General features: G+C 37.2%; 1 protein-coding gene, 1 non-coding gene and 1 pseudogene across 3 annotated transcripts in view; all 3 read left to right on the forward strand.

Annotated features, from left to right (window-relative positions):
* Nucleotides 1-24297, forward strand: part of HAUS6 (HAUS augmin like complex subunit 6) — a 43532-nt gene that overhangs the window by 14696 nt on the left and 4539 nt on the right. For both annotated transcript variants that reach the window (XM_019934878.3, XM_019934879.3), the window contains 9 exons: nt 1112-1282; nt 2711-2904; nt 3644-3770; nt 6090-6192; nt 12731-12812; nt 17645-17711; nt 18023-18199; nt 20002-20137; nt 22012-23058. In XM_019934878.3, coding sequence (XP_019790437.2) covers nt 1112-1282; nt 2711-2904; nt 3644-3770; nt 6090-6192; nt 12731-12812; nt 17645-17711; nt 18023-18199; nt 20002-20137; nt 22012-23058 — 2104 coding nt within the window. The remainder of the gene's footprint in view (nt 1-1111; nt 1283-2710; nt 2905-3643; nt 3771-6089; nt 6193-12730; nt 12813-17644; nt 17712-18022; nt 18200-20001; nt 20138-22011; nt 23059-24297) is intronic.
* On the forward strand, nt 3842-6083 carry LOC141278918 (DNA (cytosine-5)-methyltransferase 1 pseudogene; annotated as a pseudogene).
* Nucleotides 17429-17562, forward strand: LOC117312843 (small Cajal body-specific RNA 8). The gene has a single exon (XR_004527249.1).

The raw sequence follows: 24297 nt of genomic DNA on the forward strand, positions 1-24297 counted from the left end.
TCACCCCAGGAGCATTGAGCCCCCTTTCTTTCATGACCATTTCCTTCCAAGAGTAAACACTATCCTCACTTCTTTTTTTGTTTGTTTTTTAAAAATTAATTCATTTTATTTATTTTTGGCTGTATTGGGTCCTCATTGCTGCATGCAGGCTTTCTCTAGTTGTGGCGAGTGGGGGCTACTCTTTGTTGTGATGTGTGGGTGTGGGCTTCTCATTGCGGTGGCTTCTCTAGTTGCAGAGCATGGGCTCTAGGCACACAGGCTTCAGTAGTTGTGGCATGTGGGCTCAGTAGTTGTGGCTCGCGGCCTCCAGAGTGCAGGCTCAGTAGTTGTGGCGCACGGGCTTAGTTGCTCCGCGGCATGTGGGATCTTCCTGGACCAGGGATCGAACCCGTGTCCCCTGCATTGGCAGGCGGATTCTTAACCACTGCACCACCAGGGAAGCTCTATCCTCACTTCCTATGCTAAAGATTAATTTTGCCCGTTCTTGAACTTTGTGTAAATGGGGAGTGTATAGAATATATTCTTTTGTGTTCGACTTCTTTCACTCATGCTGTTTTATCCATGCTGTTGTATGTGTTCATTCTCATTGCTGTATAATGTTCTATTTTATGATTAAAGGAAAGTATACTTTTTATTCAAGGTAGTTCTTTGGGTTGATTGCAGTTTTTGAGTATTACAAATAGTGCTGTGAACATTCTTTTATGTGATTTAATAAACATAGGTTAATGCATGGTTTTCAACATTTTAACTTTTTGAAACTTGAATGACTCTTAAAATTGATGTGAGTGTTTTTATTTTCTCCTGAAAATCTTTTATTTTCCCTGATGGCATATCAGAATACAGGAAATGCTAATTGCATCTCCGAAGTATAAGGTTTCTTAGATATGTTTTGCAAATCATAGTGGGCTAGATTCTCCTGAGAAATTCTTTAAAATGCCCTTGAAAGTAATATCAGTGCTTTTAGACTGTTAAAATAGTTACTTTTCTTACCAGAAGCCATTCCAGGAATACCTAATTTGTTCCTAGGAATGAGCATATATTTGTATTTTACATATCTTTATGTATAGATTATGTATAGACTTTAATAATTCCTTTGTCTCTGTTTTTGAAGGTTCGGTCTTTGTGGGCTTCAGTGAATGAAACACTCATGGTTTTGGAAAAAGAGAGAGAAGTTGTTAGTTCAGTCCTTAGTGTTGTTAACCAATATACTTTAGATGGAACTAATGTTGCTATCAATATTCCAAGGCTCTTACTTGACAAAATTGAGAAACAAATGTGTCAGGTAAGCATTTGATAATTAAGGGAGCTTTGAGAAAACTCCCTTCACAGAATTTTTTTATATGTTGTATATTGTTTTTCTCACAGTGTTTTTCTACTGTTTTCAGAATTTACCTTTGTGAATATATCTGGTAAGAGGGGTACTGTTAAAGGTGTTTATATTCACATCTATTGACCTTTATTCATTGTCCGAACGTTGTACGGCGCTACATCATATAGTGTAGAGAGTAGAAGGTACTTAGTAGGAAGATGATATGGTACTTAGTTTTTTATAAATTCTCAAAGAGAGCACCAATGATCTCCTGAATGCTAAATTTCTTTTAAAAAACTCTTCTCTTGTTTTTCTTTCGTCTTGATGGTATTAAATGTTTTAAAGTGTTTTCTTCCTTTAGCTTTTGTGACCTCAGTGTCGTTGTCTTCCTGTGGTGTTTCAGACTGCTGTCTCCAGTTTTCCACTGGTTCCTTTTTCTCTAACTTTTAAATGAACATGTTCCCCATGGTTCCTTTAATGGCCCCTTTTCTTTCCCACATTATAAATCCATCTGTATTTTCTTACCCAATTCCATGGCTTCATCAGCCTCCTATACAATAATATTACCAGAGTGGTATTTCCAGTCTCTCTCCTTCAACTCAAACTACATCAAATTATTTCCACTTGCTTATGGGACATTTCCATCTGAATAGCCTACGTTTATTTTTCTTAGTAAACTTAAAATTTTTTGAGCATCTCCTATGTGCCAGGTATTATTATAGTGAAGGGGATATAAAGATAAAATATTGTTGTGACCCTGAAGAGTTTTCACTTTAATAGGTAACATGTCAGGCACTTCAAATTCAGAGTACATAAAAATCAGGATCTGTAAACTCAGATTCATACAGGGGCTAGGCAGGTAATACTATATAGATGAAGTATGCTAATTATGTGTAACAATAGGGGTAAAGTAGGAAATGATGAGATCTTTGGGGTACTAATTTTGTGTGAAATCTGTGATTTTAAAAAATATTAGCAACTAATTCAGATGATTTTAAAACATTGGAACTGTGTAGGCCAAATAAACATGTCTTAAGTTTGGAATCAACGTTTAGGGGTCCTTTAATTTGCAACTTTTGGTAAAACATGAATTCATGATCTTTCTCCAAACCTGATCTTTCTCCTCAGTCTTTATTTTGCTTTCCATTTATTTGCATTTCTTTTATTCTAGTTTCAGCTTTTTTGCATGATATACAAGTATAGCATGGTGTGTTAATTCTTCCACAGTAGTTTTCTTTGGGCCAGAATTATTTACATAGTTTTATTTTTGGGTAGACAGTCGTTCTTTTTTTTCCACTCTTTTTTAAGGTAACCTTTTTATATAATAGTGAAAAATGTAAATATATTTTTGTAGCATTTTACTATGTTAACAATCTATAGTTCACTACTTTTTTTTTTCAGTTGCACATAGGAAATGTTTATGAGGCTGGAAAATTGAATCTCTTAACAGTTATTCAGTTATTAAATGAAGTCTTGAAAGTAATGAAATATGAACATTGTCAGGCTAACCAAGCAAGACTGACAATAGACCTTCACTTCCTTGAAAAAGAGACCAAAGTTCAGAGAGAAAGATTGTCAGATCTGAAGCATATGAGGTACACTAGAAAGATCTTCTGTTATTTCACTGGGGTAGGAGTAGGGTGGTTTTGATAATTTCTCAGCACAACTCTTGTTTAGTTAACAACTCAGTAGCTTTGGCAAACAAGTGTGAAAATTTTACTCGTACTCAAAAACCTTATGTCACCAACTTCTAGAGAGACACATGAAGTAGCAAGGAAAATTAATGTAGTTTTCTTTTGTCTGGAGTATATTATTTGCCCTGAGTGATAATTCTTTATCAAATAATTCTGACTTTTCTCTAGCTTTTCTTTTGTAGGGTCTACTAATAGAACTAGGTTTTAAAAAATTTGTTTATATTGAGCAGGGTGACCGGGAGGTATGGGTTCTCTTTAGAAATGGATAGAGAGTAGGAGTAGAATTTCAACTTGAGTTCAGAACCAGGAAAAAATTGTATGGGATTGGCCAAAAAGTTCGTTTGGGTAACATCTTAGGGAAAAACCCGAATGAACTTTTTGGCCAACCCAATATTTTTAAAGATAAATAGGGTACAGATGTATGATTGCTATTTGGTATTAAAAGGAAACAAGGTATTTTAGATTCTGAACTCTCAATGGGAGAGTTTATGCAATTTAGGTGTGCTGAATTGGTTGAACTTTCAGTTATCCTTTCTGCCCTTTCTCTACGAGCTATAATATTCTTACTTCAACACTTTTTCTCAGTGCTTCTTTTTATATATTCATGTTTTGAATGAAGTTCTTTTTTATGCCGTTACAGGTATAAAATAAAAGAAGATGTCTCAACTATAAAACATTCTATTGTTGAAAAACAAGAAGAATGGCATAAAAATTGGAAAGAATTTCTCGGCCTGTCTCCTTTCAGTCTAATAAAAGGTTGGACTCCAGTAAGTAATATTGACTTGACTTTTGGAGAGTAGTTTAATCTCTTGCAAACTCTTGATTTATCATGGTACAAATGACCTGGAAATGCTATATTGTGTGTATGCTTCTCATCTTTGCATCTGAGCCTAAAGTTCAAATATTTCGGTTTCTGTGATTTTTCTAAATACATATTAGAATGTTCATTAAGCTGCTGTTGTGATATAGTTTATATTTTTAGATTCAGTGGATTGCATTAAAAAGAAAATGAGATCGGGGAGAAGCTGGCGCTGAGGCTCAAGTCGCCTGTGGGGGCTGAGCCTGCTGTCTACCTGTGGCCGCTGCCGGTCTACGACAAACCTCACGATGTTGCTCACGAAATCCTCGAGACCATCCGGCTCAAAGATTTGGAAAGAGATAGTTTAGCAGAAAAGGAATGCATGAAGGAGAAGTGGAATCTCTTGCATGAATTTCTGCAGACAGAAATAAAGAATCAGTTATGTGACTTGGAAACCAAATTACATAAAGAAGAATTATCAGAGGAGGGCTACCTGGCACAAGTCAAATACCTTTTTTTTTTTTTTTTTTTTTTTGCGGTACGCGGGCCTCTCACTGTTGTGGCCTCTCCCGTTGCGGAGCACAGGCTCTGGACGCGCACACTCAGCGGCTGTGGCTCACGGGCCCAGCCGCTCCGCGGCATGTGGGATCTTCCCAGACCGGGGCACAAACCCGCGTTCCCTGTATTGGCAGGCGGACTCTCAACCACTGCACCACCAGGGAAGCCCCAAATCCCTTTTAAATAAAGATTTGTCCTTGGAGAACGGAGCTCATGCTTTCAGTCAGGAAGTGAATGGATGTGTAGAAAACGGGAGCCAGACAAGTGGTGAGGACCACAGAGTGGAAATAGCAGAGAAGAACAAGTCCCCCAGACCTGTTTCCAAACTGCATGCCCAGGAGAAGCAAGTCCGATGGAGAAACAAAATCTGAAGTCTCATGTAGCCCCAGGATTACAAGGCAAACTACCAGGCAGACCACCGTCACATCTCATTTCACAGGGAGCCCTGCCAAACGGAAGCCTGAGGAAGACACTGAAAAAGCAAAATCAGATGATTCTGTCGATGAAGAAGAAAAAGACCAGGAGGAAAAGAGACGTAGAGTTACATCCAGAGAACAAGTTGCTGGACTGCTCCCTGCAGAAGAACCGGGAAGAGTAAGACCAGGAACACACGTAGAAGAAGAAGAAAGAGATGATAAAGTAAAGCCTGGTCACCTCCAGGAAGAAAAGAGACTCAGAAGTCAAACCGAAGGACTAACACCTAAACAGAAATCTAAGGAGGAGCCAGACAGAGATGCGAGGCCCAGAGGAGCTCAGGCTGAAATGAATGAAGGAGAAGACAAAGATGAAAAGAGACACAAAAGTGAACCCAAACATCTAGCTAGCAAACGGAGACCAGAAGTAAAAGAACCTGAAAGAGTAAAACCACAAGTTTCTGATGAGAAAGATGAGGATGAAAAGGTAACAAACGCACATGGTAAACACAGCAGTTCGACATGGTAAAGTTCCCCGTCAGAGCGAAGGGACCTGGACCGTATCCTCTGGGGGTCTGTGCATGCCCGAAGATGCAGAACATGAAGAACACTCAGTCCCCTGTGCAATCTAACAGCTCTAGTCCACATGTCTCACCCCAAACCCAGGACACTAGACCTACTAGAGCAGGAAGCAAAAATATGGTAGGACTCCTCGGAATGGCTGAGCCTTTGACCAAAGACCAAGCCCCACAGTCCCTATGAACACGTTGAGAATTTAGTTTGTTGCAAAGCAGTGCTCTGAGCTTCACAGCTATGGCGGGGGTGGGGGTGAGTCTCCATGGGACACACCCCGGCTAGAAGTCCCGAGTGGCATTTAATAAGTGACTCAAACAAGGACAATGTGCAATCCCCTTTTAATACTTCTGATCTCGGTGAAGAGCAAGTCTCACTTTGTTGCCAGTGCATCTCAAACCTTTCCATGCAGTTGGTTCATCTTTCAACAAAGACAACAGGATTTAGGTCCAGAGTTTTTGGCCAGTAATAGTAAGGATTACAATTTAAAAAAAAAGAAATTGAGACATTCCTCTTTATTTTAGGTACTATTACATTTGAGGCATAGTTGGAGGGCAAAGTAGTCCTCTTGTTCCTAATATCATACTCCTTAGTTTAAAAATAGTTACAGGATAATTTGTATGTTTGCTAATTCTTTCTTCGTTAGGGAAAAAAACCCATCCATTCCTAGGTTTGCTTAGTATTGTTACTGTGGTACTGAGTAAAGTGTGTATATTTCAAAATAACAAATTCTGTGTTTTAAGGCTGTGGATCTTTTACCACCTATGTCTCCCCTTTCGTTTGATCCTGCCTCAGAAGAAGCATATGAGAAGAGTATTCTTTTGCAGTACCCTGCTTCACTTCCAGGTTGGTTATTTTTTCTCTTTTAAACTTCAATCTCATTAATATTTCTCACTGTGATAACAGTTCTTTTATAAACTTTCATGTTTTTTTTTTCCCAGTTATTTACTGTGGTGAAATGCACAAAGCATTTCAGTCATATGAGCCTCCATTAACATAAGGCTTTTTGTGTCTCCTTTCTTTCAGTTGCACAGCTTTTTACTTTGCACAGTGTTTTCAAGGTTTATCCAAGTTGTAGCATGTATCGATACTTCATTACTTTGTTTGAATACATTCTGTTGTATGATTGAATCGAATTTTGTTGATCTGTTTGTCCTTTGATGGACATTTGGGTTATTTCCACCATCTGGCTATTATGAGTAATGCTGCTATAAATGTTCACTTACAAGTTTTGTGTAGAAGCCCACAAGTTTTTAACATGAAAGAATAGTACAGTAATTACCTGAATACTTAACTGTTGCTTGTTTCAGCAGTTGAGATTTTTGCTTTAAATGTGTATGTTTGTTTGCTAAACGATGTAAGTCTGAGACCTTAACACTTCACTCTGTTTCAGCATGCATTCCCATGAAAATAAGGACTTTTTCCTCTTTAATTACCACATTAATGTTACACCTAAAATTAATAATTATCTCAGTTTCCTCAAATTTCATACCATTATCACACCTAAAAAATTAATTTCTCTACAATATCTAATATCAATTTCATACTCAGTTTCACCAATTGCCTAGTATTTGTGTACAAGAAATTTTTATTGGGTTCAGTAAATGTAAGGTAGATAGGTGGAGGGATAAATGAATAAAAAATGTACGAATTATGTAGCCAATCTGGAGCAGGTAATAAGTATAGGCTACAGTTGAGTTTAGGCAGGCCATCGGTCATGGCAGCAGTTAGCACAGGACTTAGGAAGAAAAAGGATGAACACAGCTAGGATAGGTGATTGCTTTGGGAGTCAGGTGTATGTGGGGAGGACACTAGTTGGGAAAGATCATAGACCAGAGAGCAAGGGTCAAGGATAGGTGCCAGCAGAAGAGTAGACACAAAAGACTGCATAGTTTGATGAATGAAAAAGATCTTCAGATACAGAGCATTGCTTATGATGATAGAATTACTTTGATAGTTCTTGGCATATTTGGTTGCCATTGTGTTCTCACTTCAGCATGGAAAGGGCCTTTGTACTCTTGGCATACTTAGTTTAGGCCCTGTGAAACCATGAAATTGTCCTCACGTCCATTTGGAGATTTCTATGTCGCCTTCAGAGTGAGGGAATATTTGTGTCTGTTTATGAAGTTTAGTTAGAAGTCCACATTTTAAAAGTGTTTGATAGGCTCTTTGGGGGTAACCGTTTCCTTCACACATTGCACAGTTTGTACTCTTGGGATTCCTTTTTTTTTTTTTCCTCTAGAGCCTTTGTCTGGGCTGGGGAACCTCAACATTATTTTATACTTTTTGTAGTAAACCACTTTACTTTGCTTAAAGTACAACAGCTTTTCCCCTCCTATACCTTACATATTACATCTTGCTGGAAGTGATTTTTCTTTTCAGTAGTTTTAAAAAATTACATTTCAGCATTATTAAGTACAGGAATATTATAAATACCTGTTTACTGAACACTCTTGTCAAATCTTTGCAGTATTTGCTTTAGTTTTTTTAAAAAGTACTAGTGTAGTTAACCCTTGAGTATCCACCCTTCCTTGAGTATTCTTTTTTTTTTAAATTGCAGTATAGTTGATTTACAATATTTTAGTTTCAGGTGTGCAGAGCATAGTGATTTTGGTTTTTTTTTTTCGGGTTATATTCCATTATAGGCTATTACATGATATTGGCTATAATTCCCTATGCTATACAGTAAATCCTGTTGCTTATCTATTTTATGTATTAAAGTAGTTTGTTATCTGTTAATCTCATACTCCTTTGTCCCTTCCCCCGCTTCCTTCTCCCCTTTGGTAACTGTAAGTTTGCTTTCTGTGTCTGTGAGTCTGTTTCTGTTTCGTATATAAATTCATTTGTATTATTTTTTAGATTTCGCATATAAGTGATATCATATAGTGTTTTTCTCTGACTTATTTCACTAAGCATAATATTCTCTAGGTCCATCCATGTTGCTGCCGTGGCAATATTTCACTTTTGTATGGCTGAGAAATACCCATTGTGTGTGTATGTGTGTGTATATATGCCACATCTTCTTAAGCTAATAATCTGTTGATGGCACTTGCGTTGCTTCCATGTCTTGACTATTGTAAATAGTGCTGCTATGAACATTGGAGTGCATGTGTTTTTTCAAATCAGAGTTTTCGTTTTTCCCACCCATATACCCAGGAGTGGAATTGCTGGATCATATGGTAGTTCTATTTTTAGATTTTTAAGGACCCTCCATACTGTTCTCCATAGTGGCTGCACCAATTTATATTCCCCCCAACAGTGCAGGAGGGTTCCCTTTTCTCCACATCCTCTCCAGCATTTATTATTTGTAGACTTTTTGATGAGGGCCGTTGTAACAAGTGTGAGGTTGATACCTCATTGTGGTTTTGATTTGCATTTCTCTAATAATTAGTGATGTTGAGCATCTTTTCATGTGCCTGTTGGCTATCTGTATGTCTTCTTTGGAGAAATGTCTATTTAGATCTTCTGCCCTTTTTTTTTGTTTGTTTTTGTTTTTGTTTTGTGGTACATGGGCCTCTCACCGCTGTGGCCTCTCCCATTGTGGAGCACAGGCTCCGGACGCGCAGGCTCAGCGGCCATGGCTCACAGGCCTAGTGGCTCCACGGCATGTGGGATCTTCCCGGATAGGGGCACGAACCCATGTGCCCTGCATTGGCAGGCGGACTCTCAACCACTGCGCCACCAGGGAAGCCCTGCCCCTTTTAAAAAAAATATTTTATTTATTTATTTGGTTGTACCGGGTCTTAGTCGCAGCAGGCAGACTCCTTAGTTATGGCACATGTGCTCCTTAGTTGTGGCTGGTGGGCTCCTTAGTTGCGGCTGGTGGGCTCCTTAGTTATGGTTTGCGGGCTCCTTAGTTGTGGCATGTGAATTTTTAGTTGCGGCATGCATTGATTGGGTTTGTTTTTGTGATATTCATATGTATGAGCTGTTTGTATATTTTGGATATTAACCCCTTGGCCTTGACTGTTCATTCTGCATTTGCAGAGGTAACCACTATCCTAAATCTTAAGTTTATTCTGATGTATGTTTATAAAAATGATTTTACTTTGAATCTAACCATACGTATACTGTTCTGCTGTTCTTAAGTTTATAAATAAAACTTCTCTTATCCCCCAACATGTTCTTTGTAAATGTTTGTTTTTGAACCAGGATCCAAGGAGGATTCACTCACTGTATATGGTTGTTTTGTCCTCTTACTTTTATTCTAGGATAATGCCCTATCCATTAAAAAAAGAATGACATTGATAGAAATTCTTTTTAACAATCATTGTGTGTGATTTACCAATATATTTACTGATTTTTTTGGTCAGTATTACTTTTGTTCTATTCCTTCCTTTTGAGAGGTATACCTTGAAGTATATCTTTCACTTCTTCTAGTGACAGACCCTGAATAGTAAGATCTCTTAGTCTTTCTTTGAAAATATCTTTGTTTTTACTTATGAATGATAGTTTGGATTCAAGATCAACACTTATTTTTCCTTGGGACTTTAATAATATGATCTCATTGCTTTCTGCCTTCTTTTGTTTTCGAAACATTTGCTGTCTCTCTAATTGTCGTTCATTTGTAGGTAATTTTTGATCTCTGGTTGCTTTTAAGACTTATTTATTTTTGTATTATGCAGGTTCATTGAGCTGTGTCTAAATGTAGATTTGTTTTTATTTAGCCTGTTTGGAACTTGTGTGTGCTTATTCAGCGTGAAGGCTCATATCTTTCTTCAGTTCTGGAAACTTATTCACTAATATCTCTTGTAATATTACCCCCCTCTCTTATTCTTTTGGTCCTTTTCTTTTATCCCTCATATTATTGGGACTTCTAATTCTGTCCCCCATATCTCATAACTTCTCATTCATATTTATAACCTCTTTGTAACTCTGGACCTGCATTCTGGGTATTTTCTTTGTATCTCGCTATGGTTCACTAATTATCTCTTTATTAATGTTTAATCTCCTTTTTGACCTGTCCATTTAGTATTTAATTTTCATGAATGTATTTTTTATTTGCTTCTTTTTTCAAAACTACCCATTCTTTTTCATGGTGTCATCTTCTTTCATTATGGCCCCTGTTGTTTCTTTTTTGTTGATCATTTTAAATATACTGATTTTTATCTTTATCAATTTTCCCAGTATCTCTTCATTTCAGGTACTTCTCCGGTATGCTCTGCCTGCTGATGTTCTATTGAAATAATAATATTTAAATATTTGAATGAAATCTCAACTTCAGTGGGTTCCCCACCTCTGGAGGAGTCATGTGGGCCCAGGATTGCAGAAGGGTCTCTACAGAGTGGCCAAGAGTCCCAGGGATTTCTTTTGAACTAGAGCAGTTAATGTCTTTGGTTTGGGATTCCTAAAACAAGTAGCCAGTATAATTATGGGTTTCACACCTCCTTTTGAGTAGGCTAGGTTTTAGATATCTTTCCTTCCTTCCTTCTATACTTTTTTTTCACCAAGGAGTCCAGGTAGACAGCAGGCTTTCCCTGTCCAGTTGGCAGAATTTTTATAATCCCTTTTTAGAGGCAGAGCAGTCTTTGCAGTGTCTTGTCTTATGGTGGGTCTCTCAGATCCCAGCCTGAGAGGCCTGAGATGATGTTTCTTGTTACCATGTAGGCATTTAAATCTCCTGTGTTCAGCCCCTGGAGCCTGCCTCATTGAGCCCTTGTTTCTCAGTTTAAGTTTACCCTGCTTGTTGTGCTTTCCGTCTTCGGTTCTGTCATGTGATGATTTTTATTCTTCTGGGCTTTCCTTTTTTCTTACATTTTATTTAGTAGTTGTAGTGTCTTTACAGTAGGAGTCAGTGTCTACTTTAGTTTCGTTTGCTTTGTAGTGGTGAGTTTAGTTTGTTTTAACCTCCTAAATGCACTATTATGACTGTGCCCTCCTTTGCTATCTTTGCATCTTAAGTTTAGTTTTCATCATTTCTTGCATGTGATTGTGTTCTAACTAGGTACTCTGCCTCCAATAGTTTATCTGTTCTGTATTCCAAATGGCTATCAGTGATCTTCCTGTAATGTAAATATGATCCTTTTCATCTCTTGGTGTAATACCCACCAGTGACTTTTGATCACCTATCACTTTTGGAAAAGAGAAAAAGGCTCTAGATGCTTTTTCACTTAGCAGCTTTTACCTTACAGACTTTCTTTCATACCAGAACAAATGTGCATGAACTCTGCCTACCACCACCAGATGGTGTTTAAAGTTATGCATCATCATTTTTATTTTTAAAAAATCTTTAAATTTAAAATATTTAAAAATTAAAGTATAGTTGATTTACAATGTTTCAGGTGTACAGCAAAGTGATTCAGTGATCTGAAATGGAACATATATATATATATGTATACACACACATACACATACATATTTTTTTTCAGTTCTTTAACATTATAGGTTATAACAAGATGTTGAATATATCATCATCATTTTAGTTAATGGTTGTCTACTAAGCTTGTGGTATAGTTGTATTTGTGCTTACTTTTGGAATGTTTTATAAATAACAGTAACTCCATCATAATTAGTAGGTTCAAAAGCATAGGGTATTGAAAATGTTATGAGGTGGCATTATGATGAATTAAAAGGAAAACTTTACATAGAATACACATTGGCTTCTTACACAGTAACACTTTGGACACATGTATAAATAGTGTTTCAGAAGCTAACATGTTGAAAGAAGAGGAGCTCCTGGAATATCAAATCCTTTGAAATATAGCCATGGCTTTTGTCATCAATTTCATTGCCTATCATGCTTCCACTAGATATACCTTATGCTGTGGCACACGAAACATGCAACTTATTCTCTTAGTACTTTCATGGCTTCTTCATGTTCCCCACTCTGGGCCGGGTGCCTTTCTGCCTCCTTGCATTCTGTGCATACTTGTGTCATAATACTGTAGCAGTATACCATAATTCTGTACTGACTCCTTGAAGACAGGTCTCCATTTTTAATTTCTTTTTCCTATTGTTAGTGCAGTAATGACACATAGTTATTAAATGATATGTTGAAGAATAAATACATAGGTTGACTGATGTCATAGATGCTGGGCTAAAATATGCTAAGTAGTATAACTTTTTGGCTGGTTTATGTGGTAATTGCATTATCTGTGTACTTAAACAAGAAGCATGGCTATATAATACTTGAGAATTATGGATTGTCCCTTTTTGGGAAACTTTGTATGAGCTATCTTTCTAGAAAAGCCTATTGTACATATTCTCCGTCACTGTCATGCATACTACTTTATACTTAATAATTGAATAATTGTCCTTTTCTTTAACATTTATTTTATTTTTCTGTTTTCTTCTGTTTAGAGGTTGTTGTATAACTTCAAGAGATCTCTGAATATTAGAATGTACAAACATAATTAAAGAGTAATTAATTTTTCTATTCCTTTAGATACACGTAAGCAACATACCCAGGAAGATGATTGCAGAAGGGCAAGTGATATACTGGAAACTAAATGTGATCTAGCCAACAGGTAAAAGAAATTTGATTTTCATATTGATTTTTTTTCTCTTAATTAATTTTAGTCCCATCTTCAGCCAGCTTTCAAGCTTCTCCACTGTGAGATAGCTCGTAACTTTCTTCTCTTAACCAGACAGTGTTTTTCTACTGCGGATCCACGTTTTCAGGAAAGATTCAACATTTCTGATGCAAGGGCATTTTTTTCCTCTATTCTTATCTAAATGTTGGGACTCATGGGGATTATGTAATTTTTGAAGAAAAAGACATATGTGAAAATTATTTAATGCAAGTTTAGGAATTTTTGCCTTTTTGTGTCTGTGAACGTCTTTGAAATCACTTGTGGCTGTTCGACTAAATCCAAGAGTTTAGGGACTTCTGAGATGATCTAGTTGGTAGTCTAGTTGGTAGTTTTCAGTCTGTGTTCTGCAGCGCCCTCTGGTGCTGTGGATGAATCAAATTTAACCTGTGACTGTTCCAGCGTTTCCCACTTCAACCTAAGCAGCCTTCTGTTTTATCTGTACTATATATTGAGGCTTTATATGCCATTTGATAAAAAGAGTTCTGTACTTAAAAAAAATTTTTTTGGGAAGAATTCTGATTCAATCTAATCCCAAAATTTAGCATATGAAAAAACTGAACCTAGCTAGTTTGTTGTAACTAGGAGTATTCTTACTTTATTTATTGTCTTTTTTCCTCTATTATCCTATTTATCCCTTGAATAAACTGATGCCAGATTATAAAAGCAGAAATCTCTAAACTAAATGTGAATGTGTTTGTCCTTTATTGAAACTAAACATTATTAAGTAGCAGTCAAACACAGATATGCTAAATAGATTCCTTTATTATTTTGCTTTTTCTGATTAACCTTTGATTTAAATAGTCGATTTTCAGTTCAACTTCCCCATGTTAATGAGGCACAGATATGGAAACAAAATATTTAGGATAATTCTAAAAGAAAATTTTAAATGACTTGAGGCCCCCTTCATTCTGTATACTCTTAATAAGTTATTAAGTTGAAATACCGTAACTATTGTCAAAGCTTACATGTGAAATTATGCTATTGGCAGTTTCCTCTGCAAATTTTCTGGTTCATAGGAGGTCAGCACTACTTGTGGGAGAATTTTATTTTTGTTCTTAGATCTGGGTGTGATGTTGATTTTCTGAGTACCTAAAGAAATAGAATGAAATCTGCAGTGAAGACCTTGTAAAGTGAAGAAATTATAAAGTTATTGGGCTTGCTAATTTTACCCCCTTATCACAATTGTTCTTAAAGCATGCCTCTTAGAGGGAAGTAGTTGGTGCTTCCCGATCTCAGTTATGTTTTTGGTCTGTCTTTCCTTCAGAGAACAGATTAAATATTTTGATTTAAGGTCTCTTGTTGGACTAAAGATTGATGGAGTTAGTAGATTAATTCACAAATCTGATTTTATTTATGAACTCCATTCAACCTCAAGATTCTTTCTTGAAGTAGAATTTTGTACTAAGATGTACTATCAGAATTCTACAGGAGCCAGATGCTCAGCCCCTAAGAATTTAATTCAAATAGAATTCTCTTAATATAGGAAAAAGTTGAGTTAAATAATTTTTTGTTTGTTTGTTTTTGTTTGTTTGTTTGTTTTTGCGGTACGCGGGCCTCTCACTGCTGTGGCCTCTCCCGTTGCGGAGCACAGGCTCCGGACGCGCAGGCTCAGCGGCCATCGCTCATGGGCCCAGCTGCTCCGTGGCATGTGGGATCTTCCCGGACCGGGGCACGAACCCGTGTCCCCTGCATCGGCAGGCGGACTCTCAACCATTGCACCACCAGGGAAGCCCCTGTATTAAATAATTTTGACTTCCACATTTATCCTTTTCTAAGCTTTTGGATCTTTTAACTGTCTTTTCACTCTTTATTTTACTTATAGGTTGGGATATTGAAAGGAGGTAGAGGAAGGCTTTTGGTGATGAGGGATAAACGCTTAATGGGAAATGAAAGATTATGACTGCCTAATAGGAGAACAGAAGAGAGGTAAAGAGTTGAGTTACTGGGATATGGAAGTAAACATGTTGCTCAGAATTCTTTACTGTAAAAGGTATTTTGTAATAAAATGTTTCATGTGTAACATGGAGAGACTGCACTTAAAGAAATACCGTTTTTGGCATGTAGTTCAGCTATTATACTAAATATTTTATTTGTAGTGGCATCATCTTACATCAGTATCAGTGTAGTTAATTGGGAAATTCATATGTGGATATGGTTAATATAATTATGCAGTTAAAAAGCATGAGATGAATGTAGTTTTTAGGGTAAGTGTGTTGTTTGCCCTTTCACGTGTGGTTTTCATTCACAAGTACTAAAGTATAAGTAGTCTTCTCCATAGATCTCCTGGCTTGATTTTGATCAGAGTGAGCTCATGGAGGCTGCACCATACTTACAATCAGAATTCAGTGATTGGTGATGCCTTTGCTGTACACTGTGGGTACTACCTTTCTTTGCAGTGGTTTCTGGAAAGGAGGGTTCCATGATATTTCTAGTGGTGGTGATGCAGTTCTTCTAGACCTTTAACCTCTACGGTTTCTCCTTTACTACATTTCAGAGATAGGGCAGTATGATCTTGCATGCATTCCAAACAAACATCCTTAGTCTTAGAAATTGAATTCTAATCTCATTTTGTTATTTCCTTTCTCTTTTTTTTATTTCTCTGTTAATTGTAGACATATTATAACAACAACAACAAATGAAAATAAAAAATAATTAGCTAAAATTTCCAATTTCCAATAAATCACTTGTCAGATTCTTTCCGAAGTTCTTTTTTAGACTTTATTTCCAATTCCAAAGTCTTGTATTCTAAAATACAAAATTTTCTCAACATTAACATAGCATAAATGCAGTTTTTTTAAGTGTGTGTGTATATTTACTTAACATTATATTACCACTTAAAATAGCTTTTTAACATTTCATTTATTTTTAGACTTTAGGTTTTCCTCAAAATTTTTGCTGCTATAAAAAGCATGTCTTTTTTCTTTCGGTAGTGCTTTTAGGGTTAATTTCCACAGTGGGATCAATACCCTTTTTATCTGGATTTCATGGGCCTCAGTTTTGGCCTGGCAAGTGGGTAGAGAGTAAGGACTGAGCCAGGGCTGCTTTGAAGTTGACTTGAATTGAGATATTAACAAGGCTAATAGCATGTTGCCAATTCAGAAACGAGAGAGAGGAGGTATAGAATGTGGTTCCGTTTTTCTCTATTATGAGACTCTGCAAGAATGATTCAGATAGAAAAATTTGGTGGCATCTATAGAACCTCATCTTCAAGTGACATTTATTCATTGATCCATCGTGTGGCACTGCCAAGCGCCAGGCACTGTGTTAGGACTTGGGAATAGCCTTTGGTAAGACATAGTCATCATCCTCAAGGAGCTCACCAGTCTTTTGGTGGCATCTTAATGGCATTGGTCCATAGCTTGCTGGCCCTGCTTCAGAGGGCTTTCTGATCATTTTAACGTCAATTTTGGGGAAGAATGTGGATAAAATCACACTAGATAGTAATCACTAATCTTTTGCCTTAGATATCTAGATTATATCCTGTCGAAGCGAATTTGAAACTTGAGCGATTTCAGTGATTTTGAATTATGTTTGGAAGGTAGATTTCAAGAAGGGCATATTTGAAAAAGTTTGAAAGGCATATTTGCTATTATATAAAATATTTGCAAAGTTGTTAATTTTGTACTTTTCTGTCTGTGAACGGAAAGAAAAACACTGGCATGCTTGATGTTGAAGGTGGTTTCTGTGGTAATCCTGCCTCCATTTTACCTAGAGTAGAAAAGCTTTTGGTCAGTGAGCAGACCCAATCCATGATTGAATTTGAAGGCACTTTCAAGATGAAGATAAATAAAGTTATCATTACTTTGAAGGCTTAAAAAATTTAATAACTTACTTTGTAATTATAGTGAAAAGATGCATAAGGTTTTCACGTTAACCAAAAGGGGCAAGAGAATCTAAGAGATTAAGGAACACTATGTGTGGAATGCTGCAAATTCAAATTGAATAACCTCATGACTTTACTGTAAGTGTAATGTATTTGCTATAGAAAATTCAGCATAAGAGAAATTGATTTTGGACCTGAAATATCAAAAGAATCTTAGTCTCTGCTACAGTGCTTCTGTGGTCTGAAGCCTGAGGACATTGTAATAATGTGATTCTAGTTAATTGAATTTTTTTCTTTAATTTATTTATTTTTATTTGTTTATTTTTGGCTGCATTGGGTCTTCGTTGCTGCGCATGGGCTTTCTCTAGTTGCGGCGAGCGGGGCTACTCTTTGTTGCGGTGCGCGGGCTTATTGCGGCAGCTTCTCTTGCTGCAGAGCATGGGCTCTAGGTGCAGGGGCTTCAGTAGTTGTGGCACTCGGGCTCAGTAGTTGTGGCGCACGGGCTTGGTTGCTCTGCGGCACGTGGGATCTTCCCGAACCAGGGATCAAACCCATGTCCCCTGCATTGGCAGACAGATTCTTAACCCCAGCGCCACCAGGGAAGTCCCTAATTGAATTTGTTTTTACCTTGTACTCAAGTTTTTGAGTGTTCATCAAGTCATCCAACCCTTGTAAAAAATGCTGTTGACTTAAAATACATACTGGGTAAGGAAAATGTTCATTAGTTTGGGAGGCTGATACACAAATTGGGCTGAAGTACTGCTCTAATTGTCACTATACTTCCCTAGAATAATAAACTGCCTTTTGATGACCGGGACGAATTGAGTGAAATCGTAACGGACAGATACGGGGCAGACAGTTTCCTTAGAATATTCAAATACATCAAGTGAATGGAATTCTTTCTTACTCATAACTTGGATTTATTAATTTTTTTTCCTTTTAGCCCTGCTTCTTTCCTGTTGCAGCCCATTTCACCATCAGATAGAAACAGTGTTACACTACTTGAAAAGGTACATTTTAAAACAATTTAAAATTAATTCTGACCATACTCACATATGATAAAAATATTCTTTACTTTTGTTGATATCCCAATTAAATTTCTATTTTCACATTTCCTAGTATGTGCACATTATCTACCATTCCTGTTTACACATTAGTTATTACTTCTAAATGGGAATACTGGAATTTTTAAACTGTGCCAGTGAACATTTAATTTTACAATAATGTTAACCTTTTATAGATTAACATTAATGAAGATCAGGTACAATGAAGATCAGGTACAATTATTAACGTTTTAACATTACATGTCTATCTTATTCAGGACACGAAGTTGATGACTCCTAGAGAGAAAAATGAAACAGTTTCTAAGAAAACATCAGAATTTGAAGCGGAAGACTCTTCATCATCAAATATTGCAAAGAGTAGTGCATTTGGAGGGTCTTTGCCAGCTAAAAAAAGTGATCCATTCCAAAAAGAGCAAGATCATCTGGTAGAAGAGGTTAGAAAGAGATTGTAATAAGTATACTGAAATGTCATTTTCTAAATGGTGTTGGGATTATAAGTGAAGTACAGTTAATTATTGATTAGGTGTAATTTGGGAAGGAGGTCACAGACAATAAAAATCATGGTTAAAGCAGAATTGGTCCTCCCCAAAAGTAGAAACAGATATAAAATAAACTTATTTAGTTAAGATTATATCGGTGGTTTAGAACCCATGTCCCATTCTATAACTATCCAAAAGTATAAAAATAATACATGTATAATATTTTTGGAATTAACCATTACATAAATTGTTGGATAAATACACCCAATGATTATACTTATTAAAATACTCTGCGAATGTTATCTGTTGCTTAGCTGAGCTTCCTCTTTTTTTGAATTTTAGAACAAAGACTATACAGTATATTACCACCAAGTGAAGGTTTTGTCCTTCTGCTTTTTAAATATTTCAAAAGTGAATAAATACATGATTGTTTATGATCTTGGTTTTCTTAACCAGCTCTGTTCCTTAATAATTTTCTACTTTTCACTGGCAAGTGACCACATAATACGACTATTGCTGAGTATTACAGAACTCGGTTTATACAAATGAAATGGTCAGGCCATTCATTAATGTTATTTTTATTACATATTTCCCATTGTTTGAATTTGGATTATCTGCCAGGAACAGAAACAGCCAGAAAATAAATCAGCTGTTTTACATTCCTGAGAGACTGAAAGAAAAGTTTGGTTTAGTGCATATTGATTCAGGTATTGGAGTTCCCTCCTTTATCTTGATCGTGAAAAAAGTTAATAAATATTGTCCAAATAAGAGAGCTGGCTGTCAGTCATTTTTCTTGTTTGCAACTTGAGGAAGTTGGACCAGTTTCATGGTCTCTAAATATTTTTAAATCTCTAAAGTTCTGTTGTTTCTCTGTATTAGTTGATTGACTCTATACTAAAGAAAAGATGATTAGTCATTCTTTTTTTCTTTCCTGATATGGGAGGAAAGGCACATTTTCTGGTTAAAAGAATTTACAGTAGCAGTGGAATGAGATAGGATGGAAGAGGAGAGCCCTAAAATCTCATAAAACTCTGAAAGTAAAGTGAAATTAATTCTCTTTAATAGTGTTTATGACAAGGAATATTTAGTGTTAGAATTCTAAGAAGCCCTCTATTTTTATGGAGGAGGAGTCAGTTTGATTATGGTTGTAGGCAGTTTCTTTTTTTCAGGATTTCAGGGTGCAGAGATTTTAATTTGCTTGTTTTTTGCTTTCTGGTTTTATTAAAATGTTAATACAGAGTGCTATTTCCATATTGTACACTTTCTTTTCTCTATTTTAGAAATGTATCCCTATGTTTTCACTAATTTATGTCTGATGATGAGGTTTCTGGCAAAGAAGTTTGTTGTCAGAATGTACTCTGTTTATTAGTAGAGGTGTTACTGTGCGGTGGATTATAATTAAGAAGAACCTGCATGCTTTAGAACCAGTCATTTTAGCAGATATGGAATTGTGAAGCTCAAGTGTGGCAGATAGTAATTCAGATCACTGCAGTCAGAACTATATCTAAATCTTTCCAAGTGTAAAGATTTCTTATCTTTTCTCTCCTGTGTAACAGGATATCCATTTAAGATAAGGGAGGAAACAGGGTTTGGGTTTGATTTCACCTTAATAGGATTGTGCCTGGAGAGTCTATATGGAGTGCCTGGGAGCTACATTGTTGAGTTTATTTTTGTGCTTATTGTTCTTATCAGGGCCTTTGTTGCATTCTACCAGTGGGCTTGGTAATTTTTGCTTTACTTTTTCTTTTCTGTTTTAGGTTGCAAGGGCAGTTTTATCTGATTCACCACAGCCTTCTAAAGGAAAAGAAGTAATATTAGAGGAACTAATTGACTCTCTAGCTTCCAACCCATTCTTAACAAGGAATCAAATTCCCCGAACTCCAGAAAACTTGAGTAAGTTAATAATGTTTTTTGTCACTATTTTCTTTCTTAGACATTACTACTATTAGAACCATGGTCTGACAAATCTTTTGGAAACTCACTTTAAAACTTTTTTTCTGTATCTTTCAATTTAGTGGCATTGGCTCTATTTGTTTTCATGTGGGGGACTTTTATTGAAATATCAACTGTGGGCACTGTCACCTATATGGCAGTCCTTCAGCAGTATTATTTTGCCCTGGAACTGTACAGTTTTGTTTTTGTTGTTTTACTTGGCTTTTTCGTGGAAAATATTTCAGTTGATCACTTCAGAAATATCCTCTGCCTCCACACCTGATCTGTGATCAACATTTATAGAGTATGGAGGCTGTATTCTTCCAGTCAACAACCAGCAGCATCAGCCAAAAACTCTGTACAGAGATCTTACCTACCTCTCCCAAGCTAATCAGACTCCCCAGTACTTTCTTCTTACAACCTGTATTGTGTGGGCAAAGTTCGGATATTCTTGTCCTCATGTAGGCACATCATGCTGGGTGAGTGATTAGATATATAATTTCCATTTTGCTACTAGAAATGACATATCCAAAGTTAAATGGATTCAGTTCAGGTTGAACCTAGCCACTGTATAGATTGGTGGTTGGCAAACTACATCTTGCAAACCAAATCTGGCCCACCCTATGTGTTTTTGTACATAAAGTTGCATTGAACACAACCTTGTTCATTTGTCAGCATATCGTTTATGGCTACTTTCACATTACAGTGGCTGAGTAGTTACCACAGATAAGATGGCCTGCAATACCTGAAGTATTACTATCTGGCCCTTTATAGAAAAAGTGTGTGTTGTGTGTGTGTATACTGTATATATATAAGTATATAAATAAATATATATATATGCATGCCAAACCCTGGCCTAGATGGACAAGAAAATATCTTTTTTTCCATTTATTTGTTTGTTTATTTATTTATAAATAACATCTTTATTGGAGTATAATTGCTTTACAATGGTGTGTTAGTTTCTGCTATATAACAAAGTGAATCAGCTATACATATACATATATCCCCATATCTCCTCCCTCTTGCGTCTCCCTCCCACCCTCCCTATCCCACCCCTCTAGGTGGTCACAAAGCACCGAGCTGATCTCCCTGTGCTGTGTGGCTGCTTCCCACTAGCTATGCTATCTATTTTACATTTGATAGTATATATAAGTCCATGCCACTCTCTCATTTTGTCCCAGCTTACTCTTCCCCCTCCCTGTGTCCTCAAGTCCATTCTCTACGTCTGCATCTTTATTCCTGTCCTGCCCCTAGGTTCTTCAGAACCATTTTTTTTTTTTTAAGATTCCATATATGTGTGTTAGCATACGGTATTTGATTTTCTCTTTCTGACTTACTTCACTGTGTATGACAGACTCTAGGTCCATCCACCTCACTACAGATAACACGATTTCATTTCTTTTTATGGCTGAGTAATATTCCGTTGTATATATGTGCCACATCTTCTTTATGCATTCATCTGTCAATGGACACTTAGGTTGCTTCCATGTCCTGGCTATTGTAAACAGAGCTGCAATGAATATTGTGGTACATGACTCTTTGAATTATGGTTAAGAAAATATCTCTTTAATACATGTGATTTGCATGTGCTGTGTGAAAGTATATGCACATTTCAGGAACACGTTTCATTTTTTGTGTGTGGTCAGTTGGAGATGGAATTCTTTGATGTTGTTGGGCTTTGGTGTATTGTGGAGCCTTGTCATCCAACTGGCATATTTATGAACATGTACTGAGTCAGAAGTTTTATCTTAACCACTAGAAATGAAATGTTTAATTGCATGTTCTATTTGGGAATTTATTAATAACTTGTGTTATTTCCCCCTTCATTTAATCAGTAAGTGAAATTAGGAGCTCATGGAGAAAAGCTGTTAAAATAGAAGATAACAGAAGTGCAGAACCAATTCAGATGGATACTGAACATAGAGAAGTATTGCCAGAATCCTTACCTGTGGTGCATAATCAAAAAGAGCTTAACGTGGACAGTTTTTTCTCAGCAACCACTGTGTCCGATTCTAGCCATTCTCATTTGCCTGAAGAGAAAGTTGTTTCAGATTGCCTCAAGTGTGTGCTTCAGAAACCTGTGGTAACCAGTTGCATAGGTGAACCAACAACACAGAATGTGTCAGATTTGTTAAATAAGGACATAATTTGTAAGCAAGATTTGGAATGTACAGCTTTACAGAACAAATTTTTAGAAACTAGCCAAATAGAGACATCCTCCCCTGCTGTAGGCAATAGGAGAGATGTGATAGGTAGCAGTGAAGAAGAGTATATTAAAATATCAGACCACTCGAAAGCTTCTTACAAAGATCTTTCCATGCATAAAAGTATGTTATGGAACTCTTTTCAGATATCAAGTGGAATTAGTTCCAGTTTTAAAGATAGTGATTTTGGCATATTACATGAAACTCTTCCAGAAGAAGTTGGTCACTTAAGTCTTAATAGCTCCGGTAGTACAGAGGCCAATTTTAAACTGGAACCAAATAGCCCTATGCACAGTGGCATTTTCCCAGAAGGTGCTGTGGGAGGAAGACAGAATACTCCAGAATCAGACTTTAATTTACAGGCTACTTGGAGTGGATATGAGGCTCTGAAGAAATCTGTGCCCAAGCAAAGGGAAGAAATTTGCCTCTCTAATCCTGAAACACTTGAAAGACACAAACCAGAATTGAGCCTTACTTCCCAATACATGCAAGCTGATGATATGCTTAACTTTTGGGGCACTCATGATATGCACATTGACTGTACAAAACCATCTTCACGCATGTCCCTTGGTGAAAGAAAACGGTCTCTTTCACCACTAATTAAGTTTTCTCCAGTGGAACAAAGATTGAGGACCACAGTACCATGTAGTCTTGGAGAACGTCTACCTAATTTAACAGGTAAGATTTAACTAGATAATGTGCATATTAACCTGCTGAAGTTTTCTCTCACCTTCTCCTAAAAATAGCATGCAGTGAATGTTACATGATCTTTATTGTTAATATGACAAAATATGCTCCTTATTCCTTCAGCTAGGATGAGAAGAGTAAACCCATCATTTTTATGGGTACTTTCAGAATGTCTAGTTTTTTTTTTTTTTTTTTTTTTTTTGGCGGTACGCGGGCCTCTCACTGTTGTGGCCTCTCCCGTTGCGGAGCACAGGCTCCGGACGCGCAGGCTCAGTGGCCATGGCTCACAGGCTCAGCCGCTCTGTGGCATCTTCCCGGACCGGGGCACGAACCCGTGTCCCCTGCATCGGCAGGCGGACTCTCAACCACTGCGCCAACAGGGAAGCCCTTCTAGTGATTTAGCTTACAATTGGTATGGGACAGGGGTGGAAAACAAAACCAAAAACCTGAACCCTATTGCTTTTGTAATAGAAACTACTGAAAGTAAACCTTGTCAAAATCTTTTTGGCTAATGGAAGGTGGTTCTAAAGTTGAGAAACGCTATGTTAAATATCATTATAATATAGTGGGACTTCCCTGGTAGCGCAGTGGTTGAGAATCTGCCTGCCAATGCAGGAGACACAGGTTCGTTCCCTGGCCAGGAATATTCCACATGCCGCAGAGTAACTAAGCCCATGCACCACAACTACAGAGCCTGTGCTCTAGAGCCCACGAGCCACAGCTACTGAGCCCATGTGCCACAACTACTGAAGGCCATGCACCTAGAGCCCGTGCTCTGCAACAAGAGAAGCCACGGCAGTGAGAAGCCCACACACAGCGATAAGAGTAGCCCCTGCTCGACACAACTAGAAAAAGCCTGTGCGCAGCAACGAAGACCCAACACAGCCAAAAAATAAATAAATTTGAATTAAAAAATAAATAATATAGTATCTGTGGTTTCGTTTGAAATAATTTGATGGGGGTGCAGTGACAAAACAAGGTAGGTCATTGTATTACTTTCCTAGGGCTGCCGTAACGACGTACCGCAAACTGGGTGGCTGAAGACAACAGAAATTTTTTGTCTCTGGAGAAAACAAGTTCTGGAGGCTAGGATTGAGAATCAAGGTGTTGGCATGGCCGTGTTCCCTCTGAAGCCACTAGAGCAGCGGTCCCCAGCCTTTTTGGCACTGGGGACCAGTTTCGTGGAAGGCAATTTTTCCATGGTGGGGGGTGGGGAGGTTCAGGTGGTAA

The sequence above is a fragment of the Tursiops truncatus genome, chromosome 6, assembly GCF_011762595.2.
Source record: "Tursiops truncatus isolate mTurTru1 chromosome 6, mTurTru1.mat.Y, whole genome shotgun sequence".
Lineage (NCBI taxonomy): Eukaryota > Metazoa > Chordata > Mammalia > Artiodactyla > Delphinidae > Tursiops > Tursiops truncatus.